The sequence below is a fragment of the Anas acuta genome, chromosome 13 (genome assembly GCF_963932015.1).
Source record: "Anas acuta chromosome 13, bAnaAcu1.1, whole genome shotgun sequence".
In the NCBI taxonomy this organism is placed as follows: domain Eukaryota; kingdom Metazoa; phylum Chordata; class Aves; order Anseriformes; family Anatidae; genus Anas; species Anas acuta.
In genome coordinates, this window is record NC_088991.1 from 3,339,931 (window position 1) to 3,361,142 (window position 21,212).

The 21,212-nt window shown below is 38.0% G+C and overlaps 2 protein-coding genes across 18 annotated transcripts in view; one reads left to right on the forward strand and one right to left on the reverse strand.

Annotated features, from left to right (window-relative positions):
* Nucleotides 1-21,212, forward strand: part of NXT2 (nuclear transport factor 2 like export factor 2) — an 80,589-nt gene that overhangs the window by 19,108 nt on the left and 40,269 nt on the right. The gene's annotated exons all lie outside the window — the stretch shown is intronic.
* The window catches only part of ACSL4 (acyl-CoA synthetase long chain family member 4), a 36,920-nt gene that overhangs the window by 286 nt on the left and 15,422 nt on the right, over nt 1-21,212 (reverse strand). For 6 of the 15 annotated variants that reach the window (XM_068697121.1, XM_068697119.1, XM_068697118.1 and 3 more), the window contains 14 exons: nt 15,687-15,734; nt 12,927-13,166; nt 12,469-12,646; nt 11,058-11,167; nt 10,828-10,966; nt 9,321-9,471; nt 8,046-8,169; nt 7,121-7,192; nt 4,586-4,725; nt 3,630-3,802; nt 3,371-3,445; nt 2,952-3,143; nt 2,286-2,400; nt 1,470-1,627 (listed from right to left, as the gene is read on the reverse strand). In XM_068697121.1, coding sequence (XP_068553222.1) covers nt 1,470-1,627; nt 2,286-2,400; nt 2,952-3,143; nt 3,371-3,445; nt 3,630-3,802; nt 4,586-4,725; nt 7,121-7,192; nt 8,046-8,169; nt 9,321-9,471; nt 10,828-10,966; nt 11,058-11,167; nt 12,469-12,646; nt 12,927-13,154 — 1,855 coding nt within the window. In that variant the 5' untranslated portion in view covers nt 13,155-13,166; nt 15,687-15,734. Of the gene's footprint in view, nt 1-1,469; nt 1,628-2,285; nt 2,401-2,951; nt 3,144-3,370; nt 3,446-3,629; nt 3,803-4,585; nt 4,726-7,120; nt 7,193-8,045; nt 8,170-9,320; nt 9,472-10,827; nt 10,967-11,057; nt 11,168-12,468; nt 12,647-12,926; nt 13,446-15,686; nt 15,735-21,212 lie in introns of those variants that run through there. The other 9 variants (XM_068697114.1, XM_068697113.1, XM_068697112.1 and 6 more) reach the window with 3 other exon arrangements.

The following is a 21,212-nucleotide window of genomic DNA, read 5'->3' on the forward strand; positions in this document are numbered from 1 at the left end:
GGAGTAACCTTAAAGAAGGTACACAAGCAAACTTAATTGTGTACCAAAGCTCAGTGCTGATTAGTGTACAAATATTCTAATAACTTACTGTATTTAGCTTGTATTGGATCTGAGAGTGTAAAAATCTAAAGCTTGCAACAAAGGAGTTTGTAGCCTGAAGATCTGACTACTGTCACAAGAGAATATGCCGAGTTAGATCACTATCATAGGAACACAGTAACAACTGTATTAACTCAGGTTGGTTAGATGTACTGCGTATTTACTTCTATACCTTCTGTGCTTGAGCAATTCTTCCCCATACTTTTATTTCCTAAGAGATTGTTTAGGGTTCAAAATGAAGGGGCTTCTCTGTATTTTTGTCACAGTAGTCACTTACTCTCCCTTCAAGCTGGAACCAGACACTTGGTGCACGCACACAGCATCATTAAAACCACAAGCTACTCCTATCTCTTGCCCAGGTTGAAGAGGGGTGAGTAAGGGAGGAGGTGCGGAGCTGCTACAGTGCCTCCCCTGCATCAGGAACATGGTAGGGAGCTGCTGCATGTGCACTGCTTGATGGGCTTTGCTATCAGGTTCTGCGTGTAGGCCTGCAAGAGGACCCACTCAGTCTTGTAGCTGAATTTCTAGGACAACTTGTGGCAGCACAGCCTCTAGGTGGCAGCAAATACAGGGCAGTTGGGATGTCTGTTCCCTGGAGCTCTGTCTTTTGAACTTCAAACAGGTATCGGAAGGTCCTGTTTCATCCTACTTAGTTACATGCCTGCTCATGATGAAGGTGCGTTATGCTCTACTAAAAATCAGGATTGTCTCTAAAGTACTTTTGGAAAAAAAAAAAACAAAAAAAAAACTGCATCTAAATAGTAATGACTGCCTAGAAAGTAAAAAAGGTATAAGCAGAGACTTTGAATAACAAATCTATATGAAGGATAATTACCTAGTTCACGATGGAATAACATTAGCATGTTTAAGCTCAAGTTATAGATCTACAAATTGATGAGGCTTTTGATCATTCACTTGCACTGTAGCAAGGAATAGTAGGCTTTAAGCCAATACAAACATAAGGGTCATGGTGGTTCAAAGCTGTAGGACACACAGTTGCACAGAAAAAAGCTTAGAGATCTTGCTTAGCTAATTTTCTTACCAGCAAGTGTCTTGTAACATTCCCTCCAAACTGACAGCCCCTTAGGTTCTTACTTTAACTGCATTAAATAAGCAACCTGTCTATAGACAGGTTAATTTAGAAATTAGTTTTTAAAAGTCTGTATTTTCTTGAGGGAAAAAAAAAAAGTAGTAAATTCCTGGCATAACAGGGATGAATTTGATGTGGTGTTTGTCTGTGATAAAACTCTTCTAAGTTTTGGTAAAGGCAGAATCAACAGGCAGAAAGAAGAGAAGTTAGTAAGGATAGCTGAAAACTTCTGCTGGACAAGCACCATGAGATGGCTAACACACTATGCCACTTTACTTACTCTTGTCTGCCACTTCTTTAATTTCTCGCAGTATTTCAGCTTCCATTGCAGGATTGTTACAAATATCTACCCAGGTTCCACTTACACCTTTCTGCTCAGCTAACGCAGTCAGCTTCTTCTGATTAGGAACCACAAAACTGATCACATAAGACTGGTCACTACCACAGGATGGCAAGAGAAGGAAGGAAAAAAAGATTAAAACATGAAAGATTCCATTTCAAGGAGTAAAATGCTTACTTGATGTTATATACACAGATCCACAGTGCTTTTTGAAATGCACTTATTCCCCCAGAGTTTTCCTTGTATGTTAGGTTTTCACAACTTCTGACCATCAAAGGTCAGGTTCTAAGTTAAGTGGTTAAGTTTGATCAGTATCATACTTAATGTGCAAAATTATAGCATAATTTAGCTTCCCAACTGCATCTGGTGCTTAAGTAGTTCTCTGCAGTTTCCCTTCATGTAGTATGTATAAGCAGGTGGAAGGAGACACCCAGGCTATTTCCAAAACTCAGAGAGCTTTAGACCAGGTGCAAAATGTCCAAGTAACTTTTCTCTGTTATTCTGACAGAAGGCCCAAGTACATGCTAAACTATACCTGTTTGGGGAGGAGATGGGATGAAGCTGAAATGAATTACAATAGGAGAAATACCAACAAAAAAGCCCAGTTCGGGGGAATCTGGGAGCCTGTGCTACTTCAGAGATGCTCTTTATAGCTCACACTTGTAGTATATCAATAGAAAAGTATATCAAAGGGTCGGAGCTTCTTGCATTTCATGTTTACCCTAAATTACCTCTAAACAGTAAAACTAGTCTTACCTTTTGGCATAAGCACAGATATTGTCAATCAACGGACAGTTCTTCAGAGCTGCCTCTACTTTGCCCAGAGACACATATTCTCCTGCTTGTAGCTTTACCAAGTCTTTTTTACGATCTAGGAGTTGAAGGGAAAGAAGGAGAAAAAAAAACGTACTCCATTTACACTTCTGCACTTCCACACTCATTTACAAAGCCACTACATATGTATTCTGTGCCATGCCATGTAAAGGTGAATTAAAAGGAGTTAAAGCATTTTACTCAAATTATAAAAAGGCTAATGCCATAAACGTATTCTGGAAACTTTATAAAGGCTTCTGTAAAGAAGTTTAGGTAGCGCTACACTTCTTGTCGCAAAACATGTATAGAAGTTATGGAGATTGTGATTTCAAAGCTTTGCAATGAATACCAAAATATTAATCTTACATTTACTCATCAAAGCTTGTGTGCTGAATTTAAATAGTACTAACATTATATGAAACAACACCACTTCCAAAATTTTCTTATAATTGTGGAGACTTTTGGGAATGTGTTTTATAGTGTGATTTTGCAAGCAGGTAACCTTGAGTAAGACAAGGCCTGTCAAAGCCAACAGGATTAATAACATGCTTACAATTCTGTTCAGTCAAGACCTTGCAGTAGATTAAGATAGCAAAAAGTGAGGCCAACCTATGATCTGCAGACACCCATCTGGATGAAATTCTCCTATATCTCCAGTACAAAACCACCTCTGACCATTCTCATCAATGGAGAAATCTTCTGTTGTTTTCTCTTCATTTTTAAAATAGCCCATTGAGACATTAGGTCCACCAATTATTATTTCTCCTCTAGGATTAGGCTTGTCTCTATTAGTATAGCCCCCTGGAAAGAAAACAGAAATCCGCACACTATTATTTTCAGGTCATGTATTCTACTGCCAACAAAATGTTTTGAAACTTCAGGTTAAAGCATGCACACAGAGTAACAGCTACTGTCAAAGGTTAAGAGCAGTTACTTCGTATGCGATACCTAGCCAAGCAGATAGGCAAGGAAAATAGCTAAGCAGCGATTAAATTAGTTGCTTTGAAGTCAAAACACTTAATGCTCACCTTCTTGCCAGTCTCTCAGTCTTATTTCACAGCAAATAAGAGGAGCTCCAACTCTGCCAGTGCTATAATCAGCAACTTAGGGAAAAAACAAGGAAGAACACAAAGATTTTTTCATGTTGAAATATAAACTCAAACCATAGATAGGAAGACAGCTTAACTGCAATAAAGTAACTTGAGATAAGAGCTACCACTATTCTGACTTTAACCTTAAAAAATAAATAAATACATATATAATGTATTCCCAGAATTGTTTAACTACCTTCTGTAATTGTTCCTGCTCCACATGTTTCCGTTAATCCATAGCCTTGACCAACAGGACAGCAAAAACAGATGTTCATGAATCTTTGTGTTTGAGGCGAAAGTGGTGCTCCCCCAGAAAGCATCATGCGGACATTCCCTCCTAGTAGTGCCTTGACTTTCTTAAACAACAGCCTTGAAAGGAAGGAAAAAGTATTTAAGGATCATTCATTCACATCACTTTTATAAAAGAAATAAGAGACAATCATTCTTCCTACCTGAAACACCTTAAAAATAACTTAATCATTCATGGACATTAGTGGACAGCAGGGGTAATCAAAAACCTTACCTCCTGTGTAACACTTCAAGATGGCAGAATTCCTATATGCTACCTAAATAGACATTAGATTCTATCAATAACAAAAAAGGAAATCCAATGAATGGATTTACCTAGTCACCTGTTCTGAAGATTAGTCCTTCTGAGGCTGGAGAGCAGCCCTGCAGAAAGGACCCTGGGCATTCTGAATGCGAGGCCTCAGCGTGCCCTGGCAGCCATAGGGGCCACCCCTACCTGGAGTGCCTCAAGCACGGCCTGGCTAGCTGGGCGAGGGCAGGGATCATCTGGGGCAGCCTCACCTCCAGCACCGTGTGCACGTTTGGGCAATGCAACATCAGAAGGACATAAAGCTATTAGACGGCATCTAAAGGAGGGCTAGGATAGGGTCTGATTCCTGTGTGGAGCCAAGGGCTGGACTAGATGATCCCCGTGGGTCCCTTCCAACCCAGGATATTCTGTGATTGCCAGTAAACGTCTCCTCCCTGTCTCCTGTAAGAACCTGAATTATTTTGGTTTAGTTATTAGATCATATTTGCATGTTGCAATAGAATTCTTACATCAGATAGTTCAGATGATTATTCTTTTAGATTGTTACCGAGTCACAATGGAAAAAGTACAGTTTGACCATGATCGATACTTACATGTTACACAGAGGTGCATCATATCCCCTTTTGATTTGTTCTAATTTGTAGTCATAGCCTATCTTGAACAGAGTTCTCTGAATGTAGTTCATCTCTTGAACTTTGCTCATGACATTTTTATAAATTCGGTCCATTATTTCCTACAGTGTTCAAAAGAGCAAGGAAGATTACCACATAGACTACTATTTGCAATTTTCATGCTACAAATAACAATTAAAAAAAAAAAATACAAGAATGAAAATACCTGCATCATTGTTTAAGCAGTGCTTAACTCTAATGCTTCTAATGTGTGATCAGTCAGTCAATTTATAGACCACTGGCTTGGAGCTGTTTGAAATGGGTGGAATGAAGTGTTGAAAACGCAGTACAAAAAGCGGTGACTTATCTTCACTTTTCTCCACTTGCTTAGATCTCCTCAAAACAGTATCACTTAAGAGGAAGAACCCTCACGCTGCAGTTTATAGCTTATTTTAGCAAACTTGCCTTGAATGAGGTATATATATAAGTTAAGGGCAAGTGAGTGAGTAGCCACTGTGGATCTTCAGACATACTGCAGTAATTCATAGTTCCTTTTCTGCAAACTGCTTTCTAAACCTCAGATTTCATTTAAAATACTTCCCACCCCTTGTTCTAAAGATGTCCTCTCTGTCACCCCAGCAACATATCTTGGGTAATGTCATAATGTAATAATGTAAACAATGAAACAGCAAATTTTACCAAGAACACCTTAATCTGTACCCAAAGCATGACAAACTGATTTACAAAACCTTGACTTCAAGTTTAGCTAAATCTCTCTGCTTAAGCTTTGTATATGCCATGGAAGATGAATCATGCCTAGGAGTCCTGAAGCTGTGCTTTATTCATGGCAACTGGTAAGCACAAGGGAATGAAGTAAGAAATTTCATTTCATCACTTCCTTTTCCAAGAGAATTTCCAAAAGCCAGATAGGTATCTTAAATTCATTACCAGAATTCATGGCAACTTTTTGGAAATACTGCAATGGCATGACAAGGTATGCAGCATCATAAAGGCCAGAACTAACAGCTATTGCAACTTTCTGACTCAATTCAATACTTAGGAATATTTGTGCCTCTGGATTCTGTTATAATTTTCTTTTTTGTTCCTTATGCATTCTAATTACTGGTGATGTTATCATATTTTGATGATAAAAACAAGACAATACAGCTGGGAATCAAAATATTTCTCAGGCAATATTAGTTGTGTTCCTACTAGGACTTTCTGAAGGGGTTTCCTCTCTACTATAGATTGTTGGAGTCTGGATCTTTTATGATAGTAAGTCTCTGGAATCAAGACATTTAGGCAGGGTTCAGCACTAGCACTGTTAGCATTTCACAGGTCTGCAGTTAATTGCAGACACGAACTTGTCTGCAAGTTTATTTTGTTTGTTTTTTTCTGGCCCATACACATTTTTACATTCCTTCCAAAAAGGGATTATGTTTATATTTTAAATTTACACTTTTTACTAGCAGTCTAACAGTTCAGTTTTCCCTAAGAAATAAATTTAAATGGCTATTTTTTACAAAAAGTTGAGGCTGTAAGTGATTCATTTTCACTCCGTGAATTACTAAGAAAAAGATGTAACCTATGTATATTATTAATATTTTAAAAATAGCAAGTTAGTAATTGATTCTAAAACTTTTGGCTACTCACAAAGGAGTCTGCAGAACAACCAAATCCATGATCAATCAAAACTCCATGTTCCTAATTAAGACCAAATCCTCCTCCCCCAACCCCACCTGCCAGTGCGGCAGAAGCTAATGCTACTGGTTTTCTGAGCTACAGCTGTGATATAACCATAAAAGAGGGAAATGTGTCTTCAGGGCACAAATGGAAGCTTTTTGCAGCAGAAAGAAGCAAATATTTGTGGGGTGTTTTTTTTGTTTGGTTGGTTGGTTGTTTTTTTTTTTTTGATAGCACCAAGACCTTTGGGAATAGAGAAGCCTGGTCACCTAAAGGCTGCAGAAACAACAGTTGCAGTCTCTGGATCATTTTTTTCTTATATGAGGAGACTAAACAGGGGCCTGCTTACACTGAGAACAGCATGAGACTTTGCTTGCAGGCAAAGCAGCTAAAAGCAAGCACCCTGACAGCTGCAACAGCAGAGCTTAACTTGCCAAGTTGTGTATCTCTGCCAAAAGCTGGTCTGTTTAAAGCCTCAATCTTTGACAAATCCATGCTGCTCTCTCCTTGTGCAAAATGAACCTTCAGACTGGGAATGCCAAAGACCTTCTGTGGCCTGTTGTTGCTTCAATAAGCCCAGTAAAACATCACTTGAAAAACTACTAAAAAAACATTTCCAGTTTTGGATCAAAAAAGGTCTTGGCCTAAACATAGGTATATTCTTGTGCTCGTTTGCAGTTCTCCAACTCAGGCAATGCCAACTGGGATTTCTATATTCTACTTCCTTGCCTTACACACACAAAAAAGGAAAAAAACCTTGGTAGACAGGCATGCTAACATGAACAAGGCAGAAGGCACCATTTTTGCTAAACATACATGCGTCTGCATACTTACAGGCACAGCTGCCATCAGTGTAGGCTTAAGTACAGTACAGTCTCCTTTGCTTCCTTTCTTAATTTTACTTGACTGTAATAAGGAGAAAATGTTAATTTATGAAGCTGAAAACCAGGCAGCTCTTCAAAGAAAGACAAAAACGGAGGGAGACACGGTAACATAATTTGTTTATATCTCTTCCCCTTTCACTCCATATAACATTTCCTGCTTAAAATGTATATTGTTTTCCATCATGATTGGAAAAAGTACTGATTAACAGTGATTTCAACCAAAATATCAAATGTTTTATAAGTCCAACTGGGTAAAGCAAGTCCACCTTGTATAACTTTTTCTTCTGTTTCCTCCCTCTAGTTCTTGCACTCTCCTCCATTTAACTCCAGGAGTGTTTTGTGGTGTGGTGTGCTTCTGTTGTTGGTTTGTGTGTTGATTTTTTTGGTTGGTTGGTTTTTGTCTAAAACAGTCTCTATACGAGCAAAATGTGCGGAAGCTTTATTTTCTAGCTTAATTTGCTCTTATTTATCTTAATTGGTAAATGGAATAAGGCAAAAAGCTAAATAGAAGAGTTATGATAATGAGGTAAAGAACTGATAAGACTGAAAACTGAAAATCACTTTAAGCAGTCTTATGTTCAGTTAGTATATTAATAGCCGTTCATATCCTGATATTCCAAAAGATAATGCTACATTTATTAGGCTTTTAGATTTCTTAAGTATCAAAAAAGCAAAAGTTTATTTAAACATTTATATGGTGTGACCTGCAGCTGTAGTTCTACCAGGAATGTTAATTTGCATCATTTTCTGAAAAAAAAAAATATTTCGGAAGTATACCATATACATCAACATTTCTTTACTGGAAGAGAATAGCTAATCAAGAAGAATGTAGACTGTGAAAGCTTAACTTTGCTTTTGCTTTTTCCCCTCCTCACCTGATCCGATAGTGTAAGTGGAGAGGAATATCCAATCCTGCAGCCGTAAGTGATGCAAGAAATTTCTGCTGTCAATTCCAATACATGGGCCAGGGGCAAATAACCAATGTAAGTATCCTTCGGTCTAGTAAAGGAAAGGATTATCTAATTAACAGTGATGCACAAATGGACTGAAAATACTGCGTAATTGTTTTATGCTGTATTTAGGTTTGTTTTGTTGTTTTTTTAAACTTGGATCACAAGTGAGGCTTTTTCTTCTGTATGCAAGAAAGGTGTGATTTTAAAACAGTTTAACAACTAAATTGGTAAAATCCTACCTTAGTGAAATCAGTATGGATTACAGGGTCTGCCTTGTTTTCTAGGAAACTCAAAGTTTCCTTAGTGCTGCTCCATTGCCATTTCTCCTTGTGGGAGGTTTCATTCCCAGTACCAAATCAAGAATGAAATCAGTATTTTAAAAGAATCACCAATGATTTACAGATCCTTATGTCATAGCATCTCCTTCTAAAACAAATTAGTGAAGAGCTGATCACTGACTTACAGAGGCTTATTTCAGGAAACGCAGAGATTTCTCAGGAAGAACCTTAGAGCTGTTACTTTACAGAAGCTTTCAGCATCAGGTCAGAAGTGTTTTTATATCTTACCAGGAAAGGAGTTTAACATAGGTTATTTTAGCTATTAAATTCTTTGTGAATGCAATAACAAAGACATCCACATTCATGAAGAATTTCTTCAAAATATTAATGATTTTTTTTTGCAATTGGCTATACTATAATCAAAGCAATTTATTATTTCTGTCCTCATTTCAGTGGAGTATACTTGAAGAGATTCTGCAGTATGTGTATTATCCATCCAGCAGTGGACTCTCTAAATAAATGGAAGTGGCAGGCTTTGGCATACTTCCTGAAGTGATTCTAGCTGCCTGAAAACATCTAGCAAAAAAAGTTTCCTGACTTTGACTAAATGAGGAATTTCTTTATCTGATGATGTCTTTTAATGTATAAAAAAAGTGCAAAATCCATCACACACCTGTAGCTAAAGGTGAGAGGAAAACAAAAAGGTAGAGTAGGAAAAGCATGTGGGACAAGATATAGAAGATCAGAGTAGGTTCACAAACACAAGACCTACTTCTTATAAATTAAAGATTAGTGGGCTCACAGTGAAATCAAGGAGCTTGCTACCACCTGGTGCCAGCAACAGGCTTTCTATAAATGTAGGCACTTTTGGAGGTTCTGTTTTACCTCTGCACACACACGACACCGAAGTGTTTCTTACCCCAGCCCAGGTATTCTCTCGCATTGTCCTGTCATTCCAGCTATCAAGTTTTTGTGCTGCATCATCACTCCTTTAGGTCTCCCCGTAGAGCCACTGGTGTACATTACTAAAGCCAAGTCTGTAGGAACAGGTCTGCTTGGTGGAATGCTTGCTGCAAAATGCAAAAGAAAAACTGCATTAATACTTTCTAAATTTTTATTTCTGTAATTAACCAGTGGGAAAATTTCGGTAGTCAACCAGTGTGAAACAGATACTTCAGGAATGGCAAGCGCAATGTACTGCTAAGTTGTCAGTCATGGTTGCAGAAGGGAGTGATGAAGAGAGTTGTGGTCTCCTTTTAAGAAGATGTGAGGGAAGGCAGATTTCCAAAGCAGTAACCAGTACTGGGGCATCTACACAATCTGGGTGGCACTTTTACCATTACATTTTATAGCTGTCTGCAACTTTCATAGAAAAAGCCTGCTGAAGATCAGGTAAGTCTGTCAAAGGCAGTGAAGGGGAGAAATATTGGTGAGAAACAACAGATTGAAAACAAACAAAAAGCCGTGAGTCAGCTTTTCTGTCAGTTACTCTTCCAAAGCCAGGGTTACGGAGCTGAGAAGACTATTTTACTGCTTTTCCACTAACAAGCAGCTTAAACTTAAAACAGTTGGCTTTTGATTTTTGTTTTAATCCCTTGGCACTTATTCTTAGGATGAAAGTCACTTCATCAGGCTTTCATGGCTTTCAGAGCTAGAGAGGCAACAGAAGTGTCTGCAAGGGAAGCAGAGGGTTTTTTCAAAACAACTACAACAAAACGAAACAGTAACTGTTGGTCTGTATCAGGACTTTAAGCTGATCAAAGATAAGCAGTTGTAATGAATGTGTACTTCTCTGCAAAAAACTCCTTTGCCAGTTTATCTCCTCTTTTTCAGGAGACAGAAAATCTGGCTAAGTGCAGACCACAGAGTTAAGGAAAAGAGACGAGGTTGGACTTTTTCCTTCCTTAAACACAATGTTAGGGTTGCTCCTGGCTGTCCAGCATAGCAAGGGTTATGTAACGGTTGTTCCTCTAGTTCAAGGTGCTTCCAAGGCACAGATAGGTTCTGAAAAAAGACATGTCCAAGCCAATAAGCAAAAAATCCACAAGTGCTTTCTCCTCTTAGGACAAATAGTGAAAAATAAGATGAATAAAAGGTAGGAGTAGCAGAAAATAGAACACTGCACCATATTCTACGTCACTTCCTAAAACAAAGGCAGAGTCTTAGAGTTGGTTATTCTGGCTGTATTTTAGAAAGTAAGTTTTACCCTGAAATACCTGAAACCTGAACCAAGGTACAGGACACTAAGTAGGGATCAAACAAATTATCCACTTATTTAAAGGAAGCTAGAGGATGAACTGGTGATCTACCACTTCCTTCCTGTTAGAGACCTGCATGTTTGTTTTTACTGCTACCCAGCCCTCTTAGACTACATCTGATTTCACTGTTAACATTGCTCAATCAGTTCTCTGAAGTGCTTCACTTACAGTTTTCTGGTTTGGCTCCCAGCTCTTCCACTGTCTGCATACTATGAATCTCCACATTTTCAGGGTATTCAGATTTATTGATGGTTTTACTGTCCACATAAATTATATGTTTAAGACAGGAGACTTGTGGCAATGCAGCCTACAGGACAGAAAGGAAACCGTTAGCATTGACTGTGCTGTAAAATGACTGTCGGATTGCTTGTAAGCAGGTAAAGCTGGTGCCAAATTACCTTAAGTTTGCTCTCAAGAAGTTCTGCACTAGTGATCAGATACGATGCTCCGCATTCATTGAGACCATAGGTTACTGCCTCTTCACCGAGGGTGGCATACAATGTAACAACTGTTACATGGAAGGGAGAGAGAACAAAAGAAAAGTTAAAATAATACAAAACACAAAAGCTCATGCTTTGTAGCTCACTGCAGTGCATTACTGGGGGCAGGGGGCTGAGAGGTAGGGGCAATGAGCTCAACAGGGAATTTTCCAATTAGGAAACCAAACACCTTTTAATTTTCCCACATGAGGATGTTATGCTACAAGTGATCTCCAGAATGAGGAGGACAGTTATGTGGAACAGAGACCAACTGAAACTCAACAAAAATGCAATTGCACTGTAAGCAACTGAGAACGTGTTCTTCCTCTGAGCTCTCTGCAACCAGACCGCAGGGGGAGAGGTGTCCTGCGGTGTTCAGCATCACTACCACTGGTTAGAGCTGTGCACTCCTACAAGCAGCTCTTCCAGCTGCAGTGCCAGCTTATGCAGCCACTGTGTCAGCTACTTCACTTGTTTCCATGAAATTATTGATGGGGGCAAGGCAGAAAATCAGGTGAAGGAATCAGAATGGCATTCGTGGTGCTAGATTATTTTTAACCCCAGTCAGTCACAGAAATGACATTAAGTGTCCCACATGCACTGAGGAGTTCACCTTTTCTACCGAGAAAAGTACTTTCCTTTAATATTGTGCTACTGTCTCAAATTTAACCTCCAAGAAACATTAAAGGAGGTTAATGTTCCTGTGAAGTAGGGATCATATAGAAAGGACAAAAAGAGAGAAATGTTACATTACTCTCTAGGAATCTTTGCTACTTCACCAAGAAGTTTGTATGCCTCAGGTTAGATTATACATTTGACTGCTTAAATAAATAAAAAAAGCATATACATCATGGTAACGAACTTGAGCAACTTAAAAGTGTTACCAAAAAACCCGCAGACTAGCATATAATTTTGATTACTGTTCTTCTCTCTTCCAATAGCCATTTCATGTGTCAGATGCAGAAGACAGATTACAGACAGGAAATGCTATAAACATTCCATGGTGGTTGCATTTCCTCCAGACCAAGTCTTCAGAATATTTTATAAAACCTGAGTAGTATCTGTACCTTTCCATTATTCTAATACCTAAAATATTGCTACAATAGAATCAAGAAGAAAAATCTCATAAGTATGAGCAAGTAAATTGCGGTGATCTCTGCTATGCATAGAATAGGCTGGAAACCTACAAAAATCAGACTACATGCGGAGCAAGTTTATTAAATTCTCATACCACTAGTGACATGATTGGAACATTCAAAATTCTTAACAGCAAAGCTGTGCTGCAGAGTGGTTCTAAAATATACTCAAAGCAAACAAGCTCAGCACTCACGAGGAAAGTTATACTTGAAGCAGGCTAGAGCTGCAACCATCCATTCTGCTCGGGTCTCGCAGAATATGACAACAGTACTCTTCGGCGTTAGTCCCAGGGCAGTCAGTCCACTCCCCAAGCGACTCACTTTCTGATTTACTTCTTCGTAGGACAGCCATCTGTAATTTCCTAAGATTAACTGGGGCAGGGAACAAAAGAAAACACACCTGTGATTACAAGAAGCTGTTGGTACAGCACTACCTGCTTACTTGAGTTGGTGCCTAACACCGCAAGTGCTTTCATTTTGCTTGAAGCAGAATAAATAGTGCATCAGGTAGCGTGTTATTCTTTAACTACTGGATATTTTATACTATAAAGAGAAGACTAAGGAAGACCGCTAATGAGGCCTCTGCTGGTGAAGCAAGATGCAAAGCAGCTTAAAACCAAATCAGAATTAAATACAAAATTGTAAGCTTTACCTTTTTGAACACTTTTCCATTTGGTTGCATTTCATTTTCTTCACTCAGTATTTCTCTGGTCCCAAGACAGTCCTTTTTCCCAAACTTTGCTAAAGCATGGTCAAACAGCTTGTCCAATGTGTCTGCTCCAGGAATGTTTATGTTTGCTAGTGAGTCAAGGTGAGTGACAGAACGGTAGGGGCTTCCAGGTTTGTCCGAGATGGGTTTAGCTTTTAAACGCTTTGCCATAGCCTTTTTCTTCTTTGCGTTGGTAAGAAAATACCATGGAATAAATACAAGCATACTGTACACAGATATTAACAAGTACACAGGCAGCAAAAGAATGGTGCATACTTCTAGCCTAAGTTTCATTGCAGGTATTTAAAAAAGAAAATCTCTTATTGTGTTCTGAAGCAGGCAAGAGCAAAAGCAGCAGTGCAGTATGGCGCAGGAAGAAGCAACAATAAGTGAAGCTTAGGTAGCTCTGTTTCAAGGCAGCTGCTAAAATTTTAGTAACCTTTGAGAGCCAACAGTGGACACCTGTGGGTGAAGACCAGAGCCAAGCAGAGAGCAGGAAAAAAAAAAAAAAGAATTAAATTAGTAATATTACAGTCAGTCCATAGTTTTAATTCTTTAAGATTTCACCTCAAATGCATCAAGACCAAGGAGACTGAATTAACTGATTTAACAGACTGCATGATACAGCAGCGTACTGCTCTGAAGATTAAAGAGGATGAATGTTTTCCATACTTGTTTGTTGCATCCACAAATATTTACTTTTCAAAGACTTTTCCCCAGTATCTCTGTTGGAATAATTATAGGCTGTAGAGATAAAGTCTGTCCTCTCACATCATAATATTGTGTTTAAGCTACTTGTGCAATGCTACAATTGCATAATTATCAGAAAGGTCAACAGTTGTTTTCCCCCTAAATATTTGTATTACAATGGAACAACACAGTAGGTTTCCTTACTGCCTTTCAGAATGTTGTATCAACTTATATTTAGACTAAAATATATCTAGATATAGAGTCTCGAAAAACCCACATGTAAGATAAAGAATATTCCAAAATTGCTTTATTAACTTTGCCACAACAACTGTATTTTTGATTTACTAATTTTTGTCTATGATTGTCAGATTCTTGGAAAGGGATCAATTACATAGATTCTCCTCTCCCTGGCCTCTCTTCCCCCTCCTTAAAAAAGAAACCAAAAAACCCAGCAACTGTTTCAGTATGTGCATTTCTGAACTCCAGGTATGGAAAATGCAATCCAATTTAAAATAAAGCACAATTTAGCAAGATTTTGTCAGAACGTCAGAAATCTGTCTTCATTAAGGAGAACTGTGCCTGAATAAAGACTGAAATAGGAGAAAAACAAAACCATTGCAATGAACCACAGTCACGGCTAGCCCACTTCCCTGTAACTAGTCTCTACTGGCACATAAAAGACAGAGGTGCTTATCTTCATCTGGATGGCATGCAAACACAGCATGCAAACACGCCAACAATACACACGACAGGAAAAATAGCAGGCAAAGGTGCACTAGCAAAAGAGCAGGAGCTCAGACACAGGGAAGTAAATACTGACTAGCTTATAGCAAAGCCCAGTCTTTCACAGACAAATTCTGGTAAATGGAATGGATGAGAACAGGGAAATTTTCAGGGCTCCATCAGGAATTAAAAGAATGTAGGCACACCTCAAAATGTACCTTTATTAATGTACTTGCCACCTCAGGTGAGGGAGCTACAATTAACATTTCAGGTTAAACAAGACAGCTGCTATTAACAGCACAACAGAAATGTATTAATAGCTCGTTGGAGTTTTTAATAAGAATTCCATTGTCTGCAGTTGCGCTGTAGCCAATATCATAACCATTTAACGTAATATAAGATTAAGAGATCTTCAGATACTTTAAGTAACATCATCACCATGTTGTTATATTTTTAATAAAACTTGTAATCTCAAGTTGCTACTGAATGATAGTGTGAAGTATGAAACTAAGCTCAGACTTGTTCAGAAAAAAAGAGTGCATACTTTCTTAAAAAAAAAAAGAAAATTCTACATTCTTTTCAAAGCTTACACGCTTAGTCTGCCTTAGTTAACCTCTTCATCATCAACTACTCATCAAACAGTCAAACCTCAGCAGAAGGCGTATCATTTTACTTTCCCAAGCTCCAGTTCTCTAAAATGAAGGTCACCAGTTTATATTACAAATCTTATGTGGTATTTTCATTCCAGTTAATTCAGTGATCCAAAGGAATCACTTGAGCTTGTATTTAAAACAAAAGCCAGCCATAGTGCTAAAACTAACACAGAAACCTCATCAGAATGTTCTAAATACCGCCTGAAATCATGAAATTATGATAAAAGGGTCTTAATGGGGGAGGTTTGTTTTGTCCTAAAACTGGTACCCTGTTGAAATTGCTTTTAGCATTTGAGTGAAGTGCACGTACAAGCACACTTTGTTTGTACACTTGCAGCCAGTTATGTTGAAGTTCACATAAGCAAATGTTAAAGGTTGCATTTCATTCATCCTGAAATTTCAGATTAGTTTGAAATACTTTAAAAAGTGTTTATAAACAGGGAGCTCAGCTAATCTGTACACGTTTGTGGCAATTTAAAGTGCTTATATTTTGACATAAATAAGCTGGAATTCTTAACAGAAATCGCTGGAAAAACTTGCTAAGACTCAAGAAGAAACACTTGACCTTTTCCTTTCAACATACAGAAAAAGACACATACACGCACATACACACATTTACACACACATGGATACTTACAAGCTATCTGACAGTGATGGCCGGGTTTATTCAGTGTCAATTAGACCTCTATTAAAACAGAAAAGAAAAAGGTATTAGAGATTGGGTATTTTTTGCCCTGCAGAAAGGATGTTATGCAGGAAAGCATTATTTCCACTGCTGTTCTTACAATCTCTCCTCTAATGCTCCTGAAGACGACTAGCCTTTGACGTTACGCTGTCCTACACTCATGCCCAATAAATATTTATCATACTTTAAATATAATGCATAACAGGCTGACATAATGAACTTGCAGATGTACCTAGACAACAATTCCATTTGGTTAGAAGCCAAACTTAGCTATTCAAATTATACTTTATGCCTTCACTGTCTATAAGTTTAATTAGTCTTTGAGAGAAAGGGACAATGAGAGATGCAATGTTCATATCAACGCACAATCAAGGAGAGCTGTGAGGCAAGCCAAACGCATGCTGCCACCAAAGTAACGGTTCTCAGTAAACTTTGCTCCCAAATGAAAGTGTAGTCACACAAAAAATGGCATGTACTCATAGCAGCTGTTATGTAATATGAGAATATTTAGAATGTGTAATATTCTATACTGACTTACAAAACTTATTATTTCCTTTAATTGTGCAATTGAAGTGGAATATTTGGAAGCTTATCTATCTATTTTGGAAACAGCAGAGCTTCCAGTTCCTGATGTAGGAGACGTATGTTCCCAGCAATAAGCGTGCGTCAGGCATGACTAAGAAAGCCTAAGATAACAAAACAAATCAAAACCAGACGTATTTTCTCTTCTAGATAGCTGTGTTTTCAGCATTTCCAAAGCATTCTCCTCAAATGAGTAGGCTTCTTCTATCAATTTTGAAATGGCAGTTCTGCAGACTGAAGTTCATTTGTCACTTGCAATGGTATGTTACAGCATACATTTCAGCAACCTCATTCATGAGGTAAGCTGTCCCTTAGTAGTAGTACGTGCTGGGGGGTTACAAAAATTCTAGAGTTCACGTTTGCTACAGGGAACGAGTAACCAATGTGAATGCTCATACAAGCAGCAGTACTGTATTTTATGCCACAGATGGAAGAGATATTCTTTGGGTGTAATGTGACTGATATTTTCACTTAAAAGCTTCCCATAGATAATATGCAACCCTTTACTCTTGTCTGGGAGTCAGGGCTGTGGAACAAAGCTTGAAATCAGAGGACAGGTACTTTTCATAACTTTTCATTAATTTAACTGAGAAGGAACAAGTTAACAGCTATGCTATTTATACATATACACATATAAACAAAAAATATCTTTTAAGTAGTCATACAAGCTTATAGGACTAAGTAAGAGCGCAGGTGTGCGTAGGGAACAAGGAGAGGGGTTTATATGCCTGGAGGTGACTGTTCATAGAGGAAATGCCTCTGTCTTCTTTCCATTCAAGTATTCAGACAGCACAGAAACGACATATCCAGCTTTTGCACATACAACTACCATTTCTAAGTGTAACTCAAAACCTAAAGTGTCTGTGCCTAGAAATCTTATCCTATGCAGTTTAATTCTACTAAGGCAGCAATTATTATCTTCACTAGGAAAGGCTTTAATTAGCCAAACCTGAAACGCTGTAAAGGCTTAGTATTGAAAGTACATGAATGACAGAGTTTACTGTTCTTCCTCTCGTGTTCAGAAGCTTGACAGGGATCCAAATTACTATATCATCTCATCTTTAGATGAAAACAAACTTCTGATCCATTTGAAACATTCATTGCAACTTCTTAAATGTATTTTCGTTATGTTAAGAAAGTCTTCTAGTAAGAGTGATAACATTAGACAGGAAAAGGAGAGTATTTTAGATTAAAAAAATCTGCAAAGTAAGAAGCTTGTTTAATTTAAAAGCAACACTGGAGGAAATCCTGGTTCTCCTATGACTGAGCTCTTTCCAACTTCAAATGGAGACACATTTCTGGCTTTAACGTAATTATTTAAGGTTGACTCCTTTCAGGAAGTACTGAAATCTTCCAAAACAATCCAGTATGAATAAGTAACAACCGTTCACATTTCTCTAGCATTGGGGCAGATTGAAACATTTTGGAAAGCACAATACACATGCATAATTTATAAGTGGAAAAATAAATACATTGGGAATTAATTAAAGTCTGTTTTTGGAAGGGAATTTAATCAATATCTACTAGTCTTGAATTTGTTCCTGTACCGGATGTAACTCAAACCTTAGTATTTAAAAAGGAAAGTACAGAAAGCCTGAGAAATACTATGTTGTCAAAAAGAAGCAGCAAGCTTAAACATGATAAACAAAAAAGCGCGTACTACCAGGCTCTTTACAAATTTTGATTTTCCAAATTTATACCTGTCACACAGAAGAAAGAAAGAATATTTCTATGTAAGAGTTAGAATAATATTGTGACTAATTACAACTCTTTTGGGGTTAGAAAGACTGAAAGAATAAAAGCTAAGGAAGATGATTGACTGTTTAGATAATATTTTTTATATATAAAAACAAACTGCCAATATCAATGCAAGTTACTCATGGTAGAAAAAAAAAGTACACAAGGTTCAATTTTTGTTCCTTTCTCACAGGCAGATTTCTAAACATTTTCCTCTTACACAATTTTGTACGTCAAGGGGCAATGAAAAGCTCCATCGTAATGCCTACAAGTTTCAGAAATACTTCTGTGCTCTGTAAATGCAGTAGTGGCTCCAAATCTTAAGAGTTTTCAAGAGCTCTTCTTGTGTCTATAGTGTAAATAGTAGTACCTATGTCTGAACAAAGAGGGAGGGGGGAAGTCAGATATAGCAGATCTGACAGGAGTCTGGAGAACCTTCTTAAATATAGATTCTATACGAAACAGCAAAACCACAAGTAGTATTAGGAAGTCTTGCGTCTCTTACTGCTGAGTGATAAAATGTTAATGCAATGATTTTACTTAGTTGCTAAATGAAAATCACCTTTTTGTTTTCAAGAAAAAAGTAAATCATTGCTGTTTTATGGCCTCAGAACATATATGCAGTTAATGTCAATTAGAAAAATGAAAATAAATCAGTTTGCAAGTGTCAAATGTCATAAATCTGTTGCTGCAACTTCCAGCACAACTGTAACAGAAAGCAGACCAGCCACTCTTACCCTGTATTTCCTGATTACCTAGCAGGCTGGTGTGAAACTGGCTCTTCTAAGGGTAGCATAAGGGCAAGCAAACATTTAGTGAGAAGATAAGGCCTGTTTGCATGCCCCAAAGGCAAAAAACATGGAAGGCCAAGGCAAGAATCCACAGGTGAGAACTGTCCACTGAGAACCCACTGACCCAGGGAAGTATTTCCTCCCGGCCCACCTCTTGTTACTTTTCCTCATTAAGCTCTGTGCAGAAGGCGCACGGCGAGTACCTTCGGCTCATTCCCTCCAACACTTCCTCCCTTCCCAGCCTGTGCTGGTTGTGCTGTAACCTGATCACAAACCTTGGCTGGACAAGGTCACGAGCCGATCCAATTTATACTCCAGTCTGTGTATGCTAGCACTCAATTTAACTAACAGCAAGCTCAGCTGTTAAAACGCAGTTTTTGTGGTAAAGGAAGTGAAAGGCAGCCTTTTGTCTCACTGGCATTTTTGTTAAAGGAAATGAACACAGTCATTTTTGCTGGCTTGAATACACAGTATTTCAGAAGAGGATGGAAAACACCCAACTGAAAAATACTGATTTTGCCTCAAGACTCCTCCAAGAGCTACAAAATACTCTGTCTACAGGGTACAAAAATTAAGAAGGAAAACATACAGAAATAAAGATGGATTTCAGCCTGATTTAAACATCTCAACATAAAACCCAAACTCATCAGGCATTATGAGTGTTACTCTTGCTCCTGTGGTTCAGCAGCAAAGCTATGCATTTGTAGTGTTTCACCCAACTTTTAATCATAAGCACATGAAAAGGGAAGCAGTATGACCAAGGACAAATTTCAGAGGATTGTGGCCATGCAAGTTCATCAAAACCTACGTTAACAGTTGATTAAGAATTGTTATTACACCAGGGAAGAAGATTAACATATAGACTGCCTACTTCTGAGTCTGTTTTTAAAAAAACATTTTGCAATGGAGAACTTGCGACTTCAATGGCTCTGATGATCCAACTAGTGAGATTTAAGTTATCATCTTTTCATTTTCTGCTTTCTTCTCAATAGCAAGCTGCTTTGCAGAAGTACAGAGGTAGAGGACTCCTAAAATTGTTGAATTATGTGGTCTAGAAGATCAAATAAGTTTGAGACCTACAAATACAGAAGCCCTATTTTCTGCATCTTCCGTAAGTTTTCTTGCCTGAGTCTTAAGGCAAAAAATGCACCGTCCTTGAGAAATTCTATACCCCAGGTCCCCCAAGAATCTCCTAAAACAATTTATATTAAAACTGGACTTACGCATTACAAAAAAACGGGTCCATATAACGGACTTTTTGTGCAGTCTCTAGCAGAATATGTAACTACAAGGAAATTCTTAAAGCTAATTTTTATAACCAGTGTATGTTTGGAACCTTTTTAAGGGTGATTCTGACTTGAAAATGTGATCGAAGATACCGGCTGCAGGCCAAAGAGAGACACTTCAGCTAGAAAAGGGAGAAATAAAACAATGCAAAAGCACAAGTGAGACTCCACACTGAACTTGATGACATTCACACTGTGTTTTTTCTGTATGGAACACGGACATCTAAAGACTGGCATGCTGTTCTGTGCAATTTCACGTCAAGCTGGTTTACTTCGCATTGGAAGGGATAAGCAACACTCACACAAGTTACTTCTTCCTGGTAACTTCTTAAACTCTGCCCTGAGTTCACCTCACTCAGCAGTCAATGAATAGTTTAGATTTTGCTTTGCTTTCCTGATCACAACACTCCCAACAAAGTGAGAATTTAATCAAAGCCATTCTTTTTTTAATACAGAAAAGTTAAGAACTCAGTTCTCCCTGCATTTTCAGGGAACATTAGATGTAAATAACGTCTGGTGCTTTACAATCTTCAAAGTCAGATGGAAATAATGTGGTGTTGGGGGGGGGGGGGTGCTGCAGATACATAAGTTACATTTGTAATTTCTAACTACTATTTTGCTTCTAGTTGCCAACTGCTTTCCTGGGTCTATTAAACATTCATTTTTATCCATTTTTGAATTATTGTCAGTATTAGGAAGATATCCATGGACACTGCGTGCTCATGTCCCCTCAAGATGTTACCCTGTGCTTACAGTAATTATTTCAACAACATCATTCCACAATGTAAGGCAATTAGGACAACTGGTGCTTTGTGTTTTGCAAGTGAAAATGAAGGAATACAGCAAATAATCTTCCTGGATAAAAAAACGTTTTAATATTTATCTAGAGACAATGCATTTATATTTATCCTTGTTGGGTACAACTGTTTCACTGAATCCAGAAGTGTTAGCATTCAAGTTCAGAACAACCAAGTCATGGTATTAGGCCTGGACAAGAAATGTTAATGACATTTTACTCAACATGCCAAAAAAAAAATAAAAAAATCATTGATACTGTCATAGCTACACAGGTTAAATACAAA